At 45.3% G+C, this 17,366-nt stretch overlaps 1 protein-coding gene and 1 long non-coding RNA gene across 3 annotated transcripts in view; one reads left to right on the forward strand and one right to left on the reverse strand.

The window, feature by feature from the left end:
• Nucleotides 1–16,162, forward strand: part of LOC105666983 (GDP-D-glucose phosphorylase 1) — a 62,556-nt gene extending 46,394 nt beyond the window's left edge. The window contains exon 4 of the mRNA XM_048413789.1: nucleotides 12,639–16,162. Coding sequence (XP_048269746.1) covers nucleotides 12,639–12,644 — 6 coding nt within the window. The 3' untranslated portion in view covers nucleotides 12,645–16,162. The remainder of the gene's footprint in view (nucleotides 1–12,638) is intronic.
• Nucleotides 3,862–7,406, reverse strand: LOC125386711. 2 transcript variants are annotated; one of them, XR_007227088.1, is made up of 3 exons: nucleotides 6,958–7,376; nucleotides 6,500–6,825; nucleotides 3,862–6,401 (listed from the first exon to the last, which is right to left on the reverse strand). It is a non-coding gene; the product is annotated as an uncharacterized LOC125386711 (long non-coding RNA). The 2 variants fall into 2 exon arrangements; XR_007227087.1 differs by having other exon boundaries at nucleotides 3,862–6,825; nucleotides 6,958–7,406.
• Nucleotides 16,163–17,366: the final 1,204 nt, after the last annotated feature.

A 17,366-nucleotide genomic window follows, 5' to 3' on the forward strand; every position in this document is an offset into this window, starting at 1 on the left:
GATTATTGAAAATAGATTATTAAGGGAAGTAAAAAGGATTGGAAAAACAAAAAGGTGTTTTGTTTTTCACCACGCGGAGTTACCAAGCGGTCACCTATTTAAGTACTATCCGTGCCTGGCGCTGCTTAACTTTCGTGATCGGATGAGAACGAGTGCTTTTTTTCTATATAACATTTATTGACCAGTAGATGCGTATTACATTTGTATGTTGTTCACAATAAACAATGGACTTCGAGTGCGGGCTGGCTTAGGCAAAAGTACCGATACGTGACGATACGACATAACCATACAATGTTTTGTGTCGGAATTACAGTTTTTACCGGTTGCAGTTTACCAGTTTGAACCGGCGTCCTTGATCGATAGTTATTTTCGAAGGTACGCCGAAACGAGCTATTCGTGTAGAGAGGAGAACCGAGGCAACGGTTGTCGCTTCCATATCAACGATGGGAATGGCTTCGGGCCAACGCGAAAAACGGTCGATACACGTTAGACAATATCGGTATCCTCGTGAATATTGCATCGCGATAAAGTATGTGTGTATGTGCTCGAACCGGCCTGCTGAAGTTTCGAACGTTCTGACAGGTGAGAATAAGTGCCTGGTGACATTGCATCGTTGACACGGGATACATTGTCGTGCCCAAGTCCGGTAATCTTTATTTACGGACGGCCAAATGAAACGTGACGTCACCAATTTTTGCGTGGCACGTATCCCTGGATGGGAAAGTCCGTGGAGCGAATTAAATGCGTCGCGCTTCAAGGATTTCGGTACGTACGGTCTTACAATGTCGTTTGATATGTGGCAGGATATTTCTGCGTCGTGATCAGGAAAGCGTATCTTCATTAACCGTAACGCGGTTGTACCGGAGTTGACGATGTCGCTTAGTTCTTTGTCGTTTTCTTACGCGGCGGCGAGAGTTTAATGATTCACTGACTTTCCTATCGCTTCGATGCGGAACAGAGCGTCGGCTACGTTGTTATCTAGACCCTTTATGTAACGTATGTCGGTGGTGAATTGACCGATGTAGTCTAGATATCGAAATTGTCGGGGCGAATATTTTTCTAGTTTTTGTCTGAACGCGTAGGTAAGAGGTTTGTGGTCGGTATATACTACGAAGTTTCTGCCCTCTAAAGTGTGTCGAAAGTGTTTGATTGCGCTGTATATTGCGAGTAGTTCGCGATCGTACGCGCTATATTTTTGCCGAGCGGGGGTCAAAGATATCGTTGCGAACCTTAGCGGATGCAATTTACAGGTTTGCAGTTAACAGATCATTAAGCGGTTTAAGTGTTTTTGTGGCCTCCGGTATGAAACGTCGGTAGAACGTTCCGTGTTCCGCAGACACCCGTGGCCAGGATCACGTGGGCCTTTTCTACGAAACTATTCACTTGAAAGGACCTACGACACATTGATGGACCCGACGACGCCTCGGCTCTCGCGACATTGTTTATGGTTCGACCGATATCTTAGGCCTTTTTCTCCACGATACTACATACATATCCCAAATAGAGTATCGACGTCTTTAAAAAAGAGCATTTAGCGAAGTTAAAAGTGTTGAGGTTATTCGGTATATAAAGAGAGAAAAACGCGTGGATAAAGTGTAAGATACAAAGTATATATTTGACTTAATAATGAAATACAGGAATACAATTTGAGCTGGTCCAGATCCGCACGCTAGCAGTGTTACTTTATAACTGAAAACCCCGAAGCCAACATCGCCTGTCTACTGTTTATGGTTTGCCTCCCTGCTATTCTTTTGTCTATATACTGTCGATGGCTTCAGCGCTTGAGAAAGCTAAAAAGACGAGATGTGGAGTTTTCCTAGAAGTGGCGACCACATCAACAAAAAGAAAATCCGGCGTTTACGAGGGCATTTAATACGATGTCCAATCTTTCTAAAACTTGATCTATCGAGCCGGCAATAGTTAGGTTGTCATCCATATAAACAACAACGTATGAATAAGCGATGTCGCCTAAGGCATTGAGAATGGCCCTCTGAAAAACGGACGATGCATTTTTTTCAGTCCAAACGGCATCGTTATGTATTCATATTGTCCGTCGGGGGTAACGAACGCTGTATACTCCGTCGAATCAGGATGAATGGGAATTTGGTGAAACCCGGTGGTCGTGTCTAGGCTAATAAGGTATCTCGCCTGTTGCAGTCTTGCGATTTGATCCGGAGTAAGAGGCAGGGGATACCGATCCGCGACCGTATTTTCATTTAACTCTCGAAAGTCTACACACAATCTATCTGAGCCGTCTTTCTTCTTCACGAGTAACATAGGGTTCGCGTACGATGAATTGCTAGGCCTTACAATGTTGGCTTTAATTAGTTCGCCTATAATCTCACGTACTATTCTTCGCTCTTCTTCACTAAGTCTGTAAGGGCTTCTCTGTACGGTGACGTTAGGATCAATTAACCGTATTTCCAACTTGCCCGTACTTACGCGAGTGCGTGGGAAACCCGTAATGAAAGAATCTTTGAATTTTTCGAAAACGGATATTAATCGACTTTTATCGTTACTAATTACATCAATGTCGATCATGTTAATATCGATCTCATCTTCCGTAGTTTTACTACAGGCATTAATTATCTTTGGTTTACTGATAACGAGGCTATTTTGCGTAATATGTACGTCAAAACCTTGGCTTAAAATCTCGCGACCAATCATGATATCATGTTTTAAATAGCTTATCGGTCAGGACGTGAAAAGTTATCTCCAATGCAAAACCGTTAATACATATAGTGGACAAAATCTGAGATGTACTCTTAACACATGTATTCCCTATTCTTCGCATTACTATTATATCGGTCGTTCTTTTGCCGGAAAATTTCGAGGCTGCGGATTCCTTAATCAATGAACATTCGGCTCCAGAATCGAAGTAAAATGGGAACGACTCACCCAGATGACTTAATCTATCAGTTGGGGCCTCCACCACACAGGAGTCAACCCGGCGCTCATCCTTGGAAGTACGGTTTCCTTTCCGCAACACTGGGCAATTAGGCGTGATATGCTGCTCCTCGTTACACTTTTAGCAGGACACCTTCGACGATGTGGCCGATCGGTTTTTCTCTGTACTTCTCCGCCTCCGATTTTGTCCTCTTTCGGCACTCGGGTGCTTTATGTCCATAGTTACGACAGTGGTAGCACCTATTCCGGGAGTCAAAAGGCTTATATCTTTTAGCTTCAGGACCCGCTGAGGAGTTGTCTGACGAAGACGCCGGCCTCTTCTTCGCGTAGTAGAAAGCTCCCATTTCATTCAGGAATTGATCTTCAGTCTTGATATCGCTTGAAGTGCTATCCGTTCAATACGCTGGTCTAGTGAAGCCAATTGAAAAACGACGGAGGCGTTGATTACCTCAGCCAAAGTTAAATTTTCCCACTTCGCCTTCAGGAAGGAACGGATACGAATGCCGAAAGCTCCCGTGGTTTCGTCCTTCAGTGGGGTTTTTCATTGGACATCTTCATTAGTACTGAGGTAGCTGTTTCTTTGCCACCAAAACGTGGAATAAAAATGACCTTAACTTTGACCAGGTAACATCTTGAGCAACAGGTACTTGCGAAAGCCATTGTGTTGCAGAACCTTCTAGAGCAGAAAATAACGCACTGCCCCGTAAAGGATTTTCTTCCAAGATCAGATTAACAACCGCGCAACATGCAGCTGGATCGGAACCCGCGATACCAGGATTAAAGCGCGGAAGCGATAAATTTTTAGTTTCCTCACTCGATTTTTGCACTAGCGTCTGAACTAACTCACGCAAGATGGCTATATGCTGTTGCATAGTTAACTGCCCTGATCCCACATCTGATGTCGGGTTGCAGTTAGGATTAGGGTTAGGGGTGTTCAATGAATCTTCACTGGAATTAGCCATCGATGCGGTAGAACAAAGGTACAGTTTATTAACACAAGTAGAGATATTACAGCGTTGGTAGTTAACCACAACGTCTAGGTACTCGCGACACTAATGACAATGGCCTCAGGTTCGATAACGAATCCGCGGTCAACGGGATGACGAACTTTACTCTTCGTTAGCGTCTAAGTTGTACTCGAGGTTAATGCATGGAGCAATCAGTACGTATAAGACGTACTGACGATACTGTATCCGAGGAAAGTAGGTGTGGGCGTGTCTGAGGACACGGATCTATCGGATTTGTTGATGTTAATTTTGGTTAAGGAAGTGAGGGCAGTAGACACCGTCTCCGATTGGATAATAAGACGGTTGGTGGACCAGGAAGGGTTTCAACTGCCCTCGTGAGAAAGTTGCCAACGGAATATACCAGAAGTGAGGAAAACCGACTTTCCGTAGTAAACAATAAACGTAAAAGGAAATGTAAGACAAGAGATACTCGCTTGGTCTGAGGGACCTTAACTATGAAAATTGCAAGACCCCTGGTGAGTACTTAAGACTATTGAGGGTACGCGTCAAGGATGTGCAGACATCTGGGTGCCATCCTGCCCGCGGTGTGTGGCCTGGTCTCTGATGTGAATTGATGTGAATTGACGGTGTCGTCGGCGTAGCACGCCAATGCCGAGTCCGGGGGAAGCACCGCGTCGTACGCGATGTTCCACAGCAACGGACCCAACACAGAATCCTGCAGGACCCCGCGCAGTACACCGCCCTACCTGCCATCCCCCCGCCGCGAACGGTGTAGACGATACTCCGGTCCCGGTGGAACGCCCGGACCACACGCCGCAGGTACGCGGGTACCCAATGAAACTCGAGGGCCCGACATATCTTGTTCCAGGGGATGCTGTTGAAAGCGTTGACCACGTTCAGCGACACGGCCAATGCCACGCAACCACGCTGTTCGACCCCCTCGACCAAGGAACGGACACGGGCGATAGCGTCGGCCGTAGACCGCCCCCTCCGAAAGCCAAACTAGCTGTCGTGCAGTCCGAGAACACTTCCAGACAAATGCGACTCGAGGCGGGCAGCTACCACTCTCTCCAGTAGCTTGCCAGCCTCGTCCAAAAGGCATACCGGCCGAAAGATGGAAGGCGAGTACGAAGACCGTCCCGGCTTCGGCAGCAGGACCATCCGTCCCTCCTTCCACAAGACGGGGAATTCGCCCCGAGACAGGCATCTGTCGAACAGACGTATTAATCTCAGGGCAAGACCCCGGCGACGTCCTTCCACAGGCGGGCTGGGACTCCGTCGGGACCCGGAGCTTTCCGCGCTCCGAGCCTCCCTACAGCCTAGGTCAATTCTTCCTCGCTAACCCTCGATTCCGGGCTCCAACTTCCGGCGGTTGACGCTCCTGCTCCTCCTCATCGGTGAACCTGCCATCTTCCTCGTTCGCCGCTCCCGGGAACAGAGTGCCGACAACCTCTTCCATGAACCGAAGGTCCATGCTCTCCGTTGCGGAAGGCGCCCATGGACGGAAATTGTTCAATACCATCTTGTAAGGGCGCCCCCAGGAACGGCGGGATCTGGTGAACCGGCGCCGAGCGCGGATTCACGCCTCGCGGAGACGAGCGATCTCCTCGGGTCACCAGTACACCAGGAGTTAAGTGTATTGGTTTCTGAAACAAAATGGTTTTGTCGTTTAGTCGGATTTTGTCATTGGATATTGAATAGTTATACTTCCCTAAACATGGTAGCCCAATGATTCCGTCTTCGATAATAGGGAAGTTGTCCGATACTATGTGAAAGATGTGATCCTGTCCAAAAATTCGTTTCGTTACGTATTCGTTCGTTTCGTATTTGTCTCGTCCCATAGAAAATTTTTGTTTAGGTCCTGGATACTGGCGTGTTAGGCTATCTATATATGCCTTATCAATAGGGGATCGTATGCCGGGCCACGTGGCCCAGCCATGCCGATGTTATATCGACTTCGTAGAATATGCTTAAAAACTTACGAATTAATAAATTTCTCAACTACGATGTGTGCAACCAAAAGTGCAACGATTGTGCTAACATTAGCTTTGGCATATATTCAGTCAAACAAATAGGCTAGGCGAGCTGTGAAAAGTCGAGGTTAGGTTTCTAAAAAAGTCTATAGAGTTCTTAATACAATGTGGTTATAATTTTGACCAGCAATAGTGGCGACGGTCCTTTAGAACTAAGAAGGAGTAGGAAAGGGTTAATACCAACGTAGAAAGATATTGTGATAGTATACTTTGCTATGTCCGGTGTTCGTAACTCTCTATAGGGACAAATAGGTTTAAAACAAAATTATAAATCAAAGGTGGATGTTATAGGTTCTTTATTAAATATGAGATGGTAATCCATGCAATGAGTTTAACTTGTGTCGCATTTAAGAAAGTGATTATGCGAAAAGCAGGGTAGACGCAGGGTGTGGCCATTACCGTCACAGAAGGTAGAGTGGTATTAAGTTAAATTAAGTTAGGCAAATATTATGTGTGAGAGCAGAGTGGTTGATTGTTGTGTTAAATCCTCCACCTGGAAGAAAAAGTATTAGTGATAGTTGTATGTATGTGATTTGTGTATGTGATAAGCCCGAAACAACAAGTTAATAGTGTAATAATTATCTTGTATACTAGCTGTCGGAGTAGGATACGTTCTCTTCATTATAAGTAAAAGCAACTAGTGTCTGAATGTGTTCACGAGCCCTTTGGGTGTAATACAATCAAATGAGGAGACTCTCCATCGGAAAGGGAAAAGTCTGGGATACATAGAAGCGTGTGGTCATATGACGCAACTCAAGGAGAGGAAACATCTGTAGAACTGATCTTGGATAGAAGGCCAGATTAATTATAGCACTATAATTATAGCCAATAAACTAAATTCTAGTGCCTTTCTCCTGGCACAAGCGCTCTTGATTGTGTCGTAGCAGGATAGCTTATAAAAATTGCTCGTCGCAAACCTAAAACGAGGAAAAGTTCATAATTGATATATGACAATCTGGATATCTAACATCTGAATTCGATGCCACTTTTGGGCATAATTGTTCTTATGATGAGAAGGCAATAGTCCATAATAAGCAAATATTACTTACTAAGGTTTTGTGCCTATAAGGCAAGCTGTCACACGGTTGAGGTTATGCAGTAACCAGGGGCATCGTGCTCATTTTTTCAAATCAATAAAGGCCGATGAACAAACTTATCAACTAGCTGTAGTGCAAGTTAAGATTCTCCTCGACGAATAGTGATAGTGACTTTGCGAGGTAAATATTTACCCTCCGCGGACAGCGCATCGTCAGCGGGCATGAATCGGTGGGTTTTTCTAACCGAGGCGAAGAAGGAGAGCACAGGTCACGGTGAATTTTTACAAATATCCGGATATTACTGTGAATATTTTATTATTTTTTAAAAAACTCGTAAACCGTAACTGCGATGTGAAACGTGCGGTGATCACCGGGCGCCGCCATTACGCCAGTGACGCGCCGCCATTACACTCGTGGCACGTGGCGGGCCGACCGAAGCATAGAGCACACGGTCGCAAGATCGACGACTCGTATCGATGCGGATATCAATGAGTCACGGAGTGCACGATGCATAGAGTCGAACTCGATGGCAAAACCGATGCAATAATGGAGAATATAAACACTTAATTTAAATGTAAATTAAGTAGCTAATATCGAACGTAGATGAAAGAAAGTAGATCTGCACACACATAATCGACACGCGCACGGATAAAAAAAAAATATAAATTAAAGTTATAAAGTTAGGACTTGATTCGTAAAAGGATAATTCCAAATAAAAGTTAGATTTAATTATACCAACAAATTGTTAATAACAATTAGTAAGATTGATCGTAAGATAATAATTACGAGTTAAAGTTAGAATAATTATAACTAAACAATTACTAAGACCAAAGTTAGATTTAAACCAATAAGTAATTGTTAGCAGTACTACGAGTAAAGTTAGAACTGATAATAACCGTCTAATTAGTAAAACTGAAAGTGAGAATGATAAAAATAAAATTAAGGTTATAAAGTTAGATTCGTTAAAATAAATTACGAATTGCTAGTATTATAGTTAGTACCTAATTATTGAGACCAACTAGAATTAAAATTAACTATAAGTATTCGATTGGCGATTTCACGACGACACTGGCAAGTTTATTTGGATACGAATTGTATACATTCGGAAGGATATAGTGTGATTATACGACGACCGGCTACGTCAACGGACATTTCCCTTTTGTACAAAAAACAATATGGATAAGTTAAATAAGGTAAATAAACTTACTTACGGCTCAGGGGGTTTCGGAGTCTCCAGGCCCCGTCGGTGATTCGAGTAGCGTCACAGGCATTTGTCCGACATTTCGGCCGGTGTGTCTAGCTCCGAGGTGCTGGCTGCTTCGTCCCTCGTTGCCATCGGCTGGCTCCTGGCCAGGCTTCTCGTTGTCTTGCACGCGCCCTCCTCCACTGGGGACTTTCTCATATATCTGGTGATCTTGTCACCTTTCAAGATTTTTTCCTTGGCGATTCGGGTCGCCTTTTCGGTGGGTGGTGTCTTTTCCTTGAATGCCTGCATTGGCATCTCGACATCCTCGATGGTTCCCGCGATGTCTTCATCAAATTCGAGGTATCTTCTTGTGGTTTTCTTGCACATCTTTTCCTCTGTGGCAACTGCGGGTGTTTCTTGGTCCCCGGTCGTATTTACCGAACGAGGGGTGACCCTGGAATCGACCTTCCCCTCGCCGTTCGTCCAGTCGCTAGGTGACCATCGGGTCGAGCCTGGGACGCTACTCGAATCACCGACGGAACCTGATGGCTCCGAAACCCCCTGAGCCGTAAGTAAGTTTATTTACCTTATTTAACTTATCCATATTGTTTTTTTTATATAAAAGGGAAATGTCCGTTGACGTAGCCGGTCGTCGTATAATCACACTGTATCCTTCCGAATGTATACAATTCGTATCCAAATAAACTTGCCAGTGTCGTCGTAAAATCGCCAATCGAATACTTATAGTTAATTTTAATTCTAATTGGTCTCTAATTAGGTACCCGCCAGTTGGAGGTGTCTGCTTGTGGCGTTTTCAGAGTTGATATTGTTTCCTCCCTTCTGAGTTTCCCTGTGACTGTTCTATATGCGATGCCCCAAGATTCCCTGTTATCTTCTTTGGTAAAGAAATCCTGCCAACTTTGGACTTTTGTTCTTGATATCATCCGCTGATACTCCTTTCGGGTTTCCCTGTACCGCAGCTTCTCTTGTTCCCTCGTTGCGAGGTCCTTGACCCCTTGGTATCTTCTTCTCGCCTGGTAGGTGCTCCTTTTTGCTCTGGTGAGTTCGGGCGTCCACCAGGGTACTGACCTGTAGTGCCACTTCTTCTTTTGAATGGCGGCATCGCAGGCTCTTATCAAGGTTACCTGGAGGTGCCCGGCCATTCGCTCGACGTCCTCAGCCCGCTGGAGGGTTATTTCTTTGAGTGTCTCTGTTCCCTCCATGACAGCTCTCTGAAATTCCTCCCAGCTGGCCTTCTACGTATTGTATCTTCTTTCCTGAAGCTGCGGCATGGTAGTTCTCTTCCCGAAATCGAGGAGCGTCTGCAGTATGCTATGGTATGGTATTTTCCCTTCGAAGCTGTATAGTTCTTGTATTAACAGGATATCGTCACCATCAGCATCCATCCTGATGCTGATCTCGTAGGGAACTGTTTTGGATCGCTGAATGTTATGCTGCAGGATCCATATTCCCCCTTTTCTCCCATGTCCTCTTCTGTCTCTGTTTCCTGTTTCACTCATACTGTGTGCGTGAAACAAGTACTTCCAGTGCTTTCTTATACTTCGGGCAGTTCACGCTGGAGGCTGCGTGATCGCCCTTCTTCCCTGCCTTCCTGCAGTTTACGCAGCTGGCGTCTTTGTTTTTGCTTGTGCACTCTTTCGTGCTATGCCCGCTTGCTGCGCAGTGTGCGCAGATTTCGTAGTCGACGCGGCAGTATTTTGCCACGTGCCCATAGCCTTGGCATTTGTAGCATCGGCTGGTAGCGATATAGTCCCTCGCCTTGCATGCGTGCCATGCTATAAGTACTTTCCCAGTTAGGAGCTTTCCCTTACCTGGGGGGGGGGGGGTACTTTCATTAACCAGTTGGTTTCCTCGGCATCCTTGCGACCCGTCCTGAAGCAGAACTTGATGGCCGCAATGTCTTCTTCGTTGAGCCTGTCTTGATTATGTTTCCTCATGCAGACCAGTATCTCCTTTTCCGGGATTGCCCTCGGGACGTCGTAGGCAATTATCCGGGGGAGTCTCCTCTGTGGCGTGCTGGCTTTTAGGCCGGCCTCTTTCAGTTTTGTATTCTCCGTGAAGGCCTTTATGCCCCCCCGGTTCGCCGTTTCCACAACTAGGCCGTTACCGCCGATCTTTCTTACTGCGGTAACTTGTATCCCCTTCTTGCGCGGGTTTACCAGCGCGAAGTCCGCTTCCTTCGCTTCTTCGCTGGTTTTTATCTCTCCCTCTTTGTCCTCGGGGCGGATTATAATGACGTTTCTCGGCGGCTTTACCACCAACTGTCCGATCTTCGTGTTGATCACTCGAACCTTTTCCGCGTACGTGGGCTGCTTCGGTTCGGCCTTCGCGGTTTTCTTGACGGCTGTTTCCAGCCGCTTGCTGACTTGCTGTGACTTGTTCACTGCGCTTAGTATTTGTTTGTCCTTGACCGAGCCTGTGCATTGCTCCAGTTTGCCGGTCAGGTAGCTGTTGTGGAGCAGGAGTTCCTCAACGATTCCTCTCATGTCTTTGAAGTACCGCATAATAGTTGCGGTCTGTTCCGTGTTGACCTTTTTACTGGGGTCAAGGCAGAAGGCTAGTACCTTCTTTTCAATGTCCCCGGCTTGCACTCTTATGTCTGATATCGACCGAGTTGTATCACGTGCCGGTCGGGTTTCCTCCTTGGATTCTTTCTCTTTCTCCTCCTCCTCCGCCCTTTTCCTCTTCTTCATTTCTGGGCTTTTACTCCGCGGTGAACCTTCTGGCTTTTATGTCCTGAGTGGCTGCAGGACTACCCTTGCCTTCGTGGTGGGTGGCGTCTGTCCTCTTGACGTCATTTTGACTATTAGCGGCGATCCACCAGCGGCGTATTGCTTCTTCCACGCAGACATTTCCCCCTCCTTAGCTTCGCTTTGCTCCGCTAAAGCGTAAGGCTCTGGTGGGGCTTTTAAGTTGAATGATGCCCGCATCTTCGTTCCGATTCGAGGAGCTCAGTGGCGCTGTGAAACGGCTGAAGAAGGGGAAATGTCCAGACCCCGACCTGATCGAGGTAGAAACAATCCAACGGGCCTGGGGTGGAATACACCAGGAGCTCCTAAGGCTCATGAACGGCTGCCTCGCCTGCGGGATCTTCCCTAAATGGTGAAAGATTGGAAATGTTATCATCATCCTCAAAGGACCGGATCGGGACAGAAGCGACCCCAAGTCCTATAGGCCAATCTGCCTGCTCTCCATGATAGGCAAATTGCTGGAAAGGCTAATGATCACCAGGATGGGGCCCATCCTCTATGACCGCGCGTTATCCTCGAATAGACAATACGGATTTCGCCCCGGGAGATCGAGGGTGGATGCGATCACCAAGTTCCGGGAGAAAGTCGAGCAAATGAGCGATAAGAAATACGTCGTCGCAATCACGCTCGACATATCAGGAGCTTTCGATAACGTTTGGTGGACGAACATACTGCACGAACTGAAAAGAAGAGGCTGCCCCGACAACCTGTACTGGCTGACAAGGAGCTACTTCTCGGACAGAACTGTGCAGATCGTTGGGAAAAACGAATAGTGTGTAAGCCCATTACGAAAGGATACCCGCAGGGATCGGTACTGTGTCCAAGCTTCTGGAACCTTGTACCAGGTATGTAAATATGAATACGGAATTTTTGTATAGAAAATACACGTTTATTGTATGGAAATGATTAAAAATATTTTATTCGAAGTATTGCCCATCGCTAGCTATACATTTTTCCCACCTGTCTGGCAATTGGTGGATGCCACGCCAAAAAAAACTGTCGCTATTTTGAGGCAAACCAGTCATCGAGCCATTTTCGTACATCTTTGTAAGAAATGAAGTGCTGGTCAGAAAGTGCGTGTCCCATCGATGCAAATAAATGGTAATCGGACGGAGCCAAGTCTGGTGAGTAAGCCGCGTGTGAAAGTATTTCCCAACTGAACGCTTCGACCGTTTCCTTGACCGGTTTTGCTGTATGTGATGGTGCAATATCATGAAGAAAAATTACATTGTGTTGCCTTTTTTGATATTCTGGTCGTCTTTCACGCAAAGCTTGATTCAAATCGATCATTTGTTGTCAGTAGCGCTCAATATTAACGGTTTCGCCAGGTTTTAACAGCTCATAATAGATTACACCCTTCTAATCCCACCAAACACGTTCTTCGTTTCTCACGGCAAAATTGCCACTTCTGAATTTTTTAAACCACTCAAAGCACTGTGATTTACCAAGAGCATGCTCACCGTAAGCTTCGACAAGCATTCGATGCGATTCTGCAGCAGTTTTCTTCAAATGGTAACAGAAAATCAATGCTGTCCGCAAATCGTAGTTTCCAGGCACAAAATTCGACATGTTCAACGCTATTACAAACTATGCTGTTGTATGAAACTTGTATTGTTCTGAGTCGAAAATGTTTGTGAGATGTCAACAAAGACTTTTGGCATCAATGACGCAGTTCAGTGATAACTACATTATCAGCTAGGGCCAACTATAGGCAAATTCCGGTTTCATACTTACAGACCTGATATTCGATGACCTGCTGGCCGAGCTAACGGAAAGCGAGACAGAGTGCGAACCTATCGCGTACGCGGACGACATAATGATGCTGGTCGCCGGTAACGCGAGGAGCGAGCTTCAGGAAAAAGGGCAGGAGGTAGTTACCCGAATCTCTGCCTGGTGCACCAGGAAGAAATTAGCGTTATCGGCACGGAGGACCGAGATGCTGCTTGTCAAAGGCAAACTGGACGCGGAGAGACCACCAATCATTAAGATCAGCAGCAGTAATGTAAGGATGGAACAAGCGATCAAATACCTGGGAGTGCATCTCGAAGGAGGCCTAAAAATCTACAGGCACGTACAAGAAATAACCGGTAAGTGCCAAAAACTTTTCAGCAGCCTCGCGAGAGTGGCCAAGGCAAAATGGGGACACGGACACGCGGCCATGCGTACCCTGTATAAAGTGCTGTACGAGCCGATCGATAACCACATACGCCGCAGCCGGTTGGAGTGATCTGCTGAAGGGGAAAGCGAGGAGTAAGTTGATAAGGTTACAGAGGATGGCGCTTCTCCAAGTTACCAAGGCCTATAGAACAACGTCAACCGAGGCACTACAGGTCATCACTGGAGTCATACCCATCGACCTCCTAGTTGAAACCAGGGCGAGACTCCACAACAAGAAAAAAGGACTCGACGAAGTGCGCGGCGAAAGAACCATCGTCGGAGAGGCGATAGAGAAGTGGCAAGAACGCTGGCGAACAACATCGAAGGGCAGGACGACGTTCGAGTACTTCGACAGTGTCAAGGACAGACATGAGAACCGCTGGGTAAGACCCGACCACTACACGACACAGTTCATTAGCGGCCACGGGGACTTCAACAGCAAACTCAAGTCATTCAGTCTCAGAGAAGTAGACACATGCAAATGCGGCAGAACAGAAACCCTCATCACATCCTAGGGGACTGTCCAATCTTCAACGAAGAAAGGCAAGAATTCCGGAACGCAATAGGAGAACTCGATCTGCGCTGGCCGGAAGAAAAGTGGGATTTCGTAACAAAGGACGTATACCCCCACTTCCGTCAGTTCACAAGGAAAGTACTCCAAGCAAAGGAATAGAAGAGAAGGAGAACCCTACGAGAGATGGGAGGCGCATCGCAGCTAGGACGACCCCCAGAAAGAAGATCGACACAACTGGAGGAGCAAACAGGCCGGCCTCCAAGTCGAAGTCCAAGGCTGGCTCGGCGGGTGCCCGAACAAAGAAGGGAAGAAGAAGAAGAAAGCAACGCAGAGGGACTCACCACAATGACGGCACCTGAAAGCGGAGAGACTAATATCAACAACAACAGCAAAGGCAACAGCAACAACGACAACCACAATAACAACGAAGAAGAAGACGGCAATACCCAATAGAAGAGGAGAGGGATTAAGAAGAAGAAGAAAACAGCGAAGAGGAAGAAAACCTGCAAAACAACTCAGGACCCAAGACAGGACAATACACAAAAGTACTGGGAACGGAGATGAGAATTAAGAAGAAGAGGAGAGGACAACCAGTACGAGTCGGAGAGGCGACCTGTGACCGTCAGTGCATGACCCTCATGCAAATGAGTGCAGAGACGGTGCAGGGACAATTGGTTGCAAAGCCAACCTGCTGGGATCGAATTACATGCTGGCAGTTCCGGCCTCTTCGTGGCCCCCGCTGGTAACGGTGCTGTGCGATGCGTGCATCGCTCGGCGCCGGCTAAGCGAGCTGCCACCCGAAAGGGTAGGTTCAATGTGTCCAATGACCCGAAAGGAGAGAGCAGGGTTTTTCCAAGTCGCGCGCCGACCACCTATGCGCGCCGTTCCCCGGGCATTGGACGTCAGAAAGTAGGATATAATTAACATCTGATTGCGAAGCCAGTATGAGTGCTATACTCCAGGAATGGCGTGGTCGGCCCAAATGGTTGATCCCTAACCGCTCAAACTACTTGTCCCTTCAGTGGCGTTGTCGGTGGTGATAGACATTTGGGTTTGTCTGTTTGCATGGGCTGCGCTTGTGATGTTGTCTTTTTCATTAGTTCGAGGGGAGGGGGGTGATTGACCGTACGTCATTGCTCATGTTTCTGGTTTCTGGTGTTGTAGCCAGGGACGTAGGTTGTCTGTTTGGTTTGTTTCTTAACATTTTATTTTCTTTTTTTATGCTTTCCACAATCGTATTTTGAGTTTCTGTTTTTTTCGTTAATATTGATTTTGAATGGCCCTGCAGTTGCGATAAGCTGGGTTCTTGTGATTGTAGGACTTCAAATCTATCTTTTGTTGGTATTACCGTTGGCTGGGAGCTTCTTTTTTGCTTCATGTTTTCGTTTTTTTCACAGTACGCTTCTTGTGTATCGTTTTCTTCTTCGTTTATACTTTCTTGGCTGTTGTACTTTTTATTCCTGCTTACCAGATTTGGTGGCGGGTTGAGTTTCCGCGTCTTTTGTGCGGCAGGTCTTATGCTGCTGCTACTGTCTTTGGTTGTCTTTTGATTTTGTATCTTCCTCTTAACCCCCTGTTTTGTTGGGTTTATGGCGGGTTCCGCCTCCTTGATTTCAATTTCATTCTCTTTCTCTTCTATTTTTTTGTTTTTGCTTTTACCAAGGGTAATAGGAGCACTATTTTACACTGTTTTACTTGACACTGTTATTCTTCGATGAGATCTCGTGGTAGTCTACCTTCAACAGTACATCCAACTAATTGACATGTACCTAATATTTCTTTAACAGTACCACTAAGGTTCTTTGCCGTAGATATCGGTCTCATCGACCGAGCAATGGAAACGATATCATCAAATGATAGATTCTCATTATGTCTTATATTCTTCTGCCTTTTTCGGTCCCTGGGTGGCTCCTTCAAAGCCTTAATAATTATTGATGCAGCAGAGGGAACCAGAGGGGGGGGTCACGTCCCGCGACTCGCACGATCCGTAGCGCGAAAGAAAAATCGATAATTTCTTCAAATCAAGTCTATTTGAAACCATGTTTACAGTATTTGAAGTGAAAGACGGTTAAAGCCGCTAAAAGCTGTATCTAGCGAAAACTTATCTAACCATGTTTCTATAACGATATTAAGACAACTTAAATTGTGAACAAAGTCGGTAGTTGAACAAACGTTGAGGGTCTTCCGAAACATTTTCAAAAGAAAGACGACGACGTTTTTTTAACTTCGACGGATATAAATGTAGCGGCTCAGAGAAGTCATGATGAGAATATTTCCGTGCGTTAATCGAATGAGAATATTTTCCGTTCGTTAATCGAGTGAGATTCTTTACCGTTTGTCTATTGAGCATATTAATTAATTACCGTTTGTCAACCGATTAATTACCATTGTCTATCAAAGAGTTAGTTGTCGTTTTGTCTATCGAGGAGTTAATTATTATTTTGTCTATCGAATAGTTAGTTATTATTTTGTTAACCGAAGAATCATCATTTTGTCAACCGAAGAATTTTGTATCCGTCAGTCTGTTAGTCAATTTTCAATATCGAAATCAAGTAAGATTTGAATAAATCATTACATATTGTTAATTTACTTTTAAACAACTTTAATCCTCTCCCATGCCAGTATTCTCGCACATAGCAGGTTAGCCGAAAGTGGAGCTTATTGCCAGTTGCATTAAACGTCAGTTAACGCTACCTTCTCGTCGGCAACTAAATAGAACGTAACAAATATTTTTTGGTGACAACGGTGGGATACGCTCCACAGAGGATTAAATTTCTTACGAGTATTGACAAAATATAAACAGAAAACATGTCGACCGCATGAAACTCACGGTATGAGGACGCGCTCCTGACATTGTTAGAAAATTTGAACGCGTTGGATGAAAAATTTCGCGTAATAACCGACCTCGACCTAGCACTTGGTAAATTAGAGGAAAAAATGGGTATGAGTAGGGTAACAAACGAAATTAAGATACCTGCATCATCGTCGATAACATCGCGAGAGACAAAACCGGGAATAAAGAAAAGTAAGTCGAACGATGACATTGATTCTAATGCAAATTTAAGCCCAACATTATCTAATGATGAGTTGCAAGCATTGAAAGACGATAAAGAACTTAGGAGAAAGAAGATAAAGACTTCGAGTATATCTACAAATGCTAGCTGCCCAACGCCCTCTGAACTTAATCTAGATGTCAGGAAAAGAGCAAGAAAAGCAATAACCTAGGAAGAAAAATGCATAGATGAATACTTAGATAGATAGAAGTCTAAGTCAAAAGAGGGATACTGATCATTTGAAACAATCAAAGGTTTCTGATACAAGGAAGTTAGAAGATTCAAGCTCATTCCATATGACTTCCCAATACAAACACTATTCCGCTGCTATGATAAAGGATAATCTTACTGTAAATAAGAAGAGGACGCACGACACCACAGACAGGATCATGAGTGAGAAATCATCCGAGTTCTTAACCAATACCAAACTAATACCAAGTTCTCAAATAATACCAAAGAACTTTCCGAAGAGACAGAAATTAGAAAACGTGTATCAAGTAAAAACGATTTGAAAAGTGTTAATAGAGACGATACCTACGAAAAGTTGTATCAGGTTCACGATACATATAATGATAATAATTATATACATAATAGTACGGATTCTTGTAGGGCGTTTTGTATATGTTTTTCTGTTTCGTCTATGAACGAGTCGATTCGTCTGTCTGTTAGGTTGACACTGTTGTAGATTTTTAGGTCGCAGTTCTCTTCGAGCAGGTTTTGGAACATTTTCCAGTCTGTCT

The sequence above is a fragment of the Bombus terrestris genome, chromosome 17 (assembly GCF_910591885.1).
Source record: "Bombus terrestris chromosome 17, iyBomTerr1.2, whole genome shotgun sequence".
Taxonomy (NCBI): Eukaryota; Metazoa; Arthropoda; class Insecta; order Hymenoptera; family Apidae; genus Bombus; species Bombus terrestris.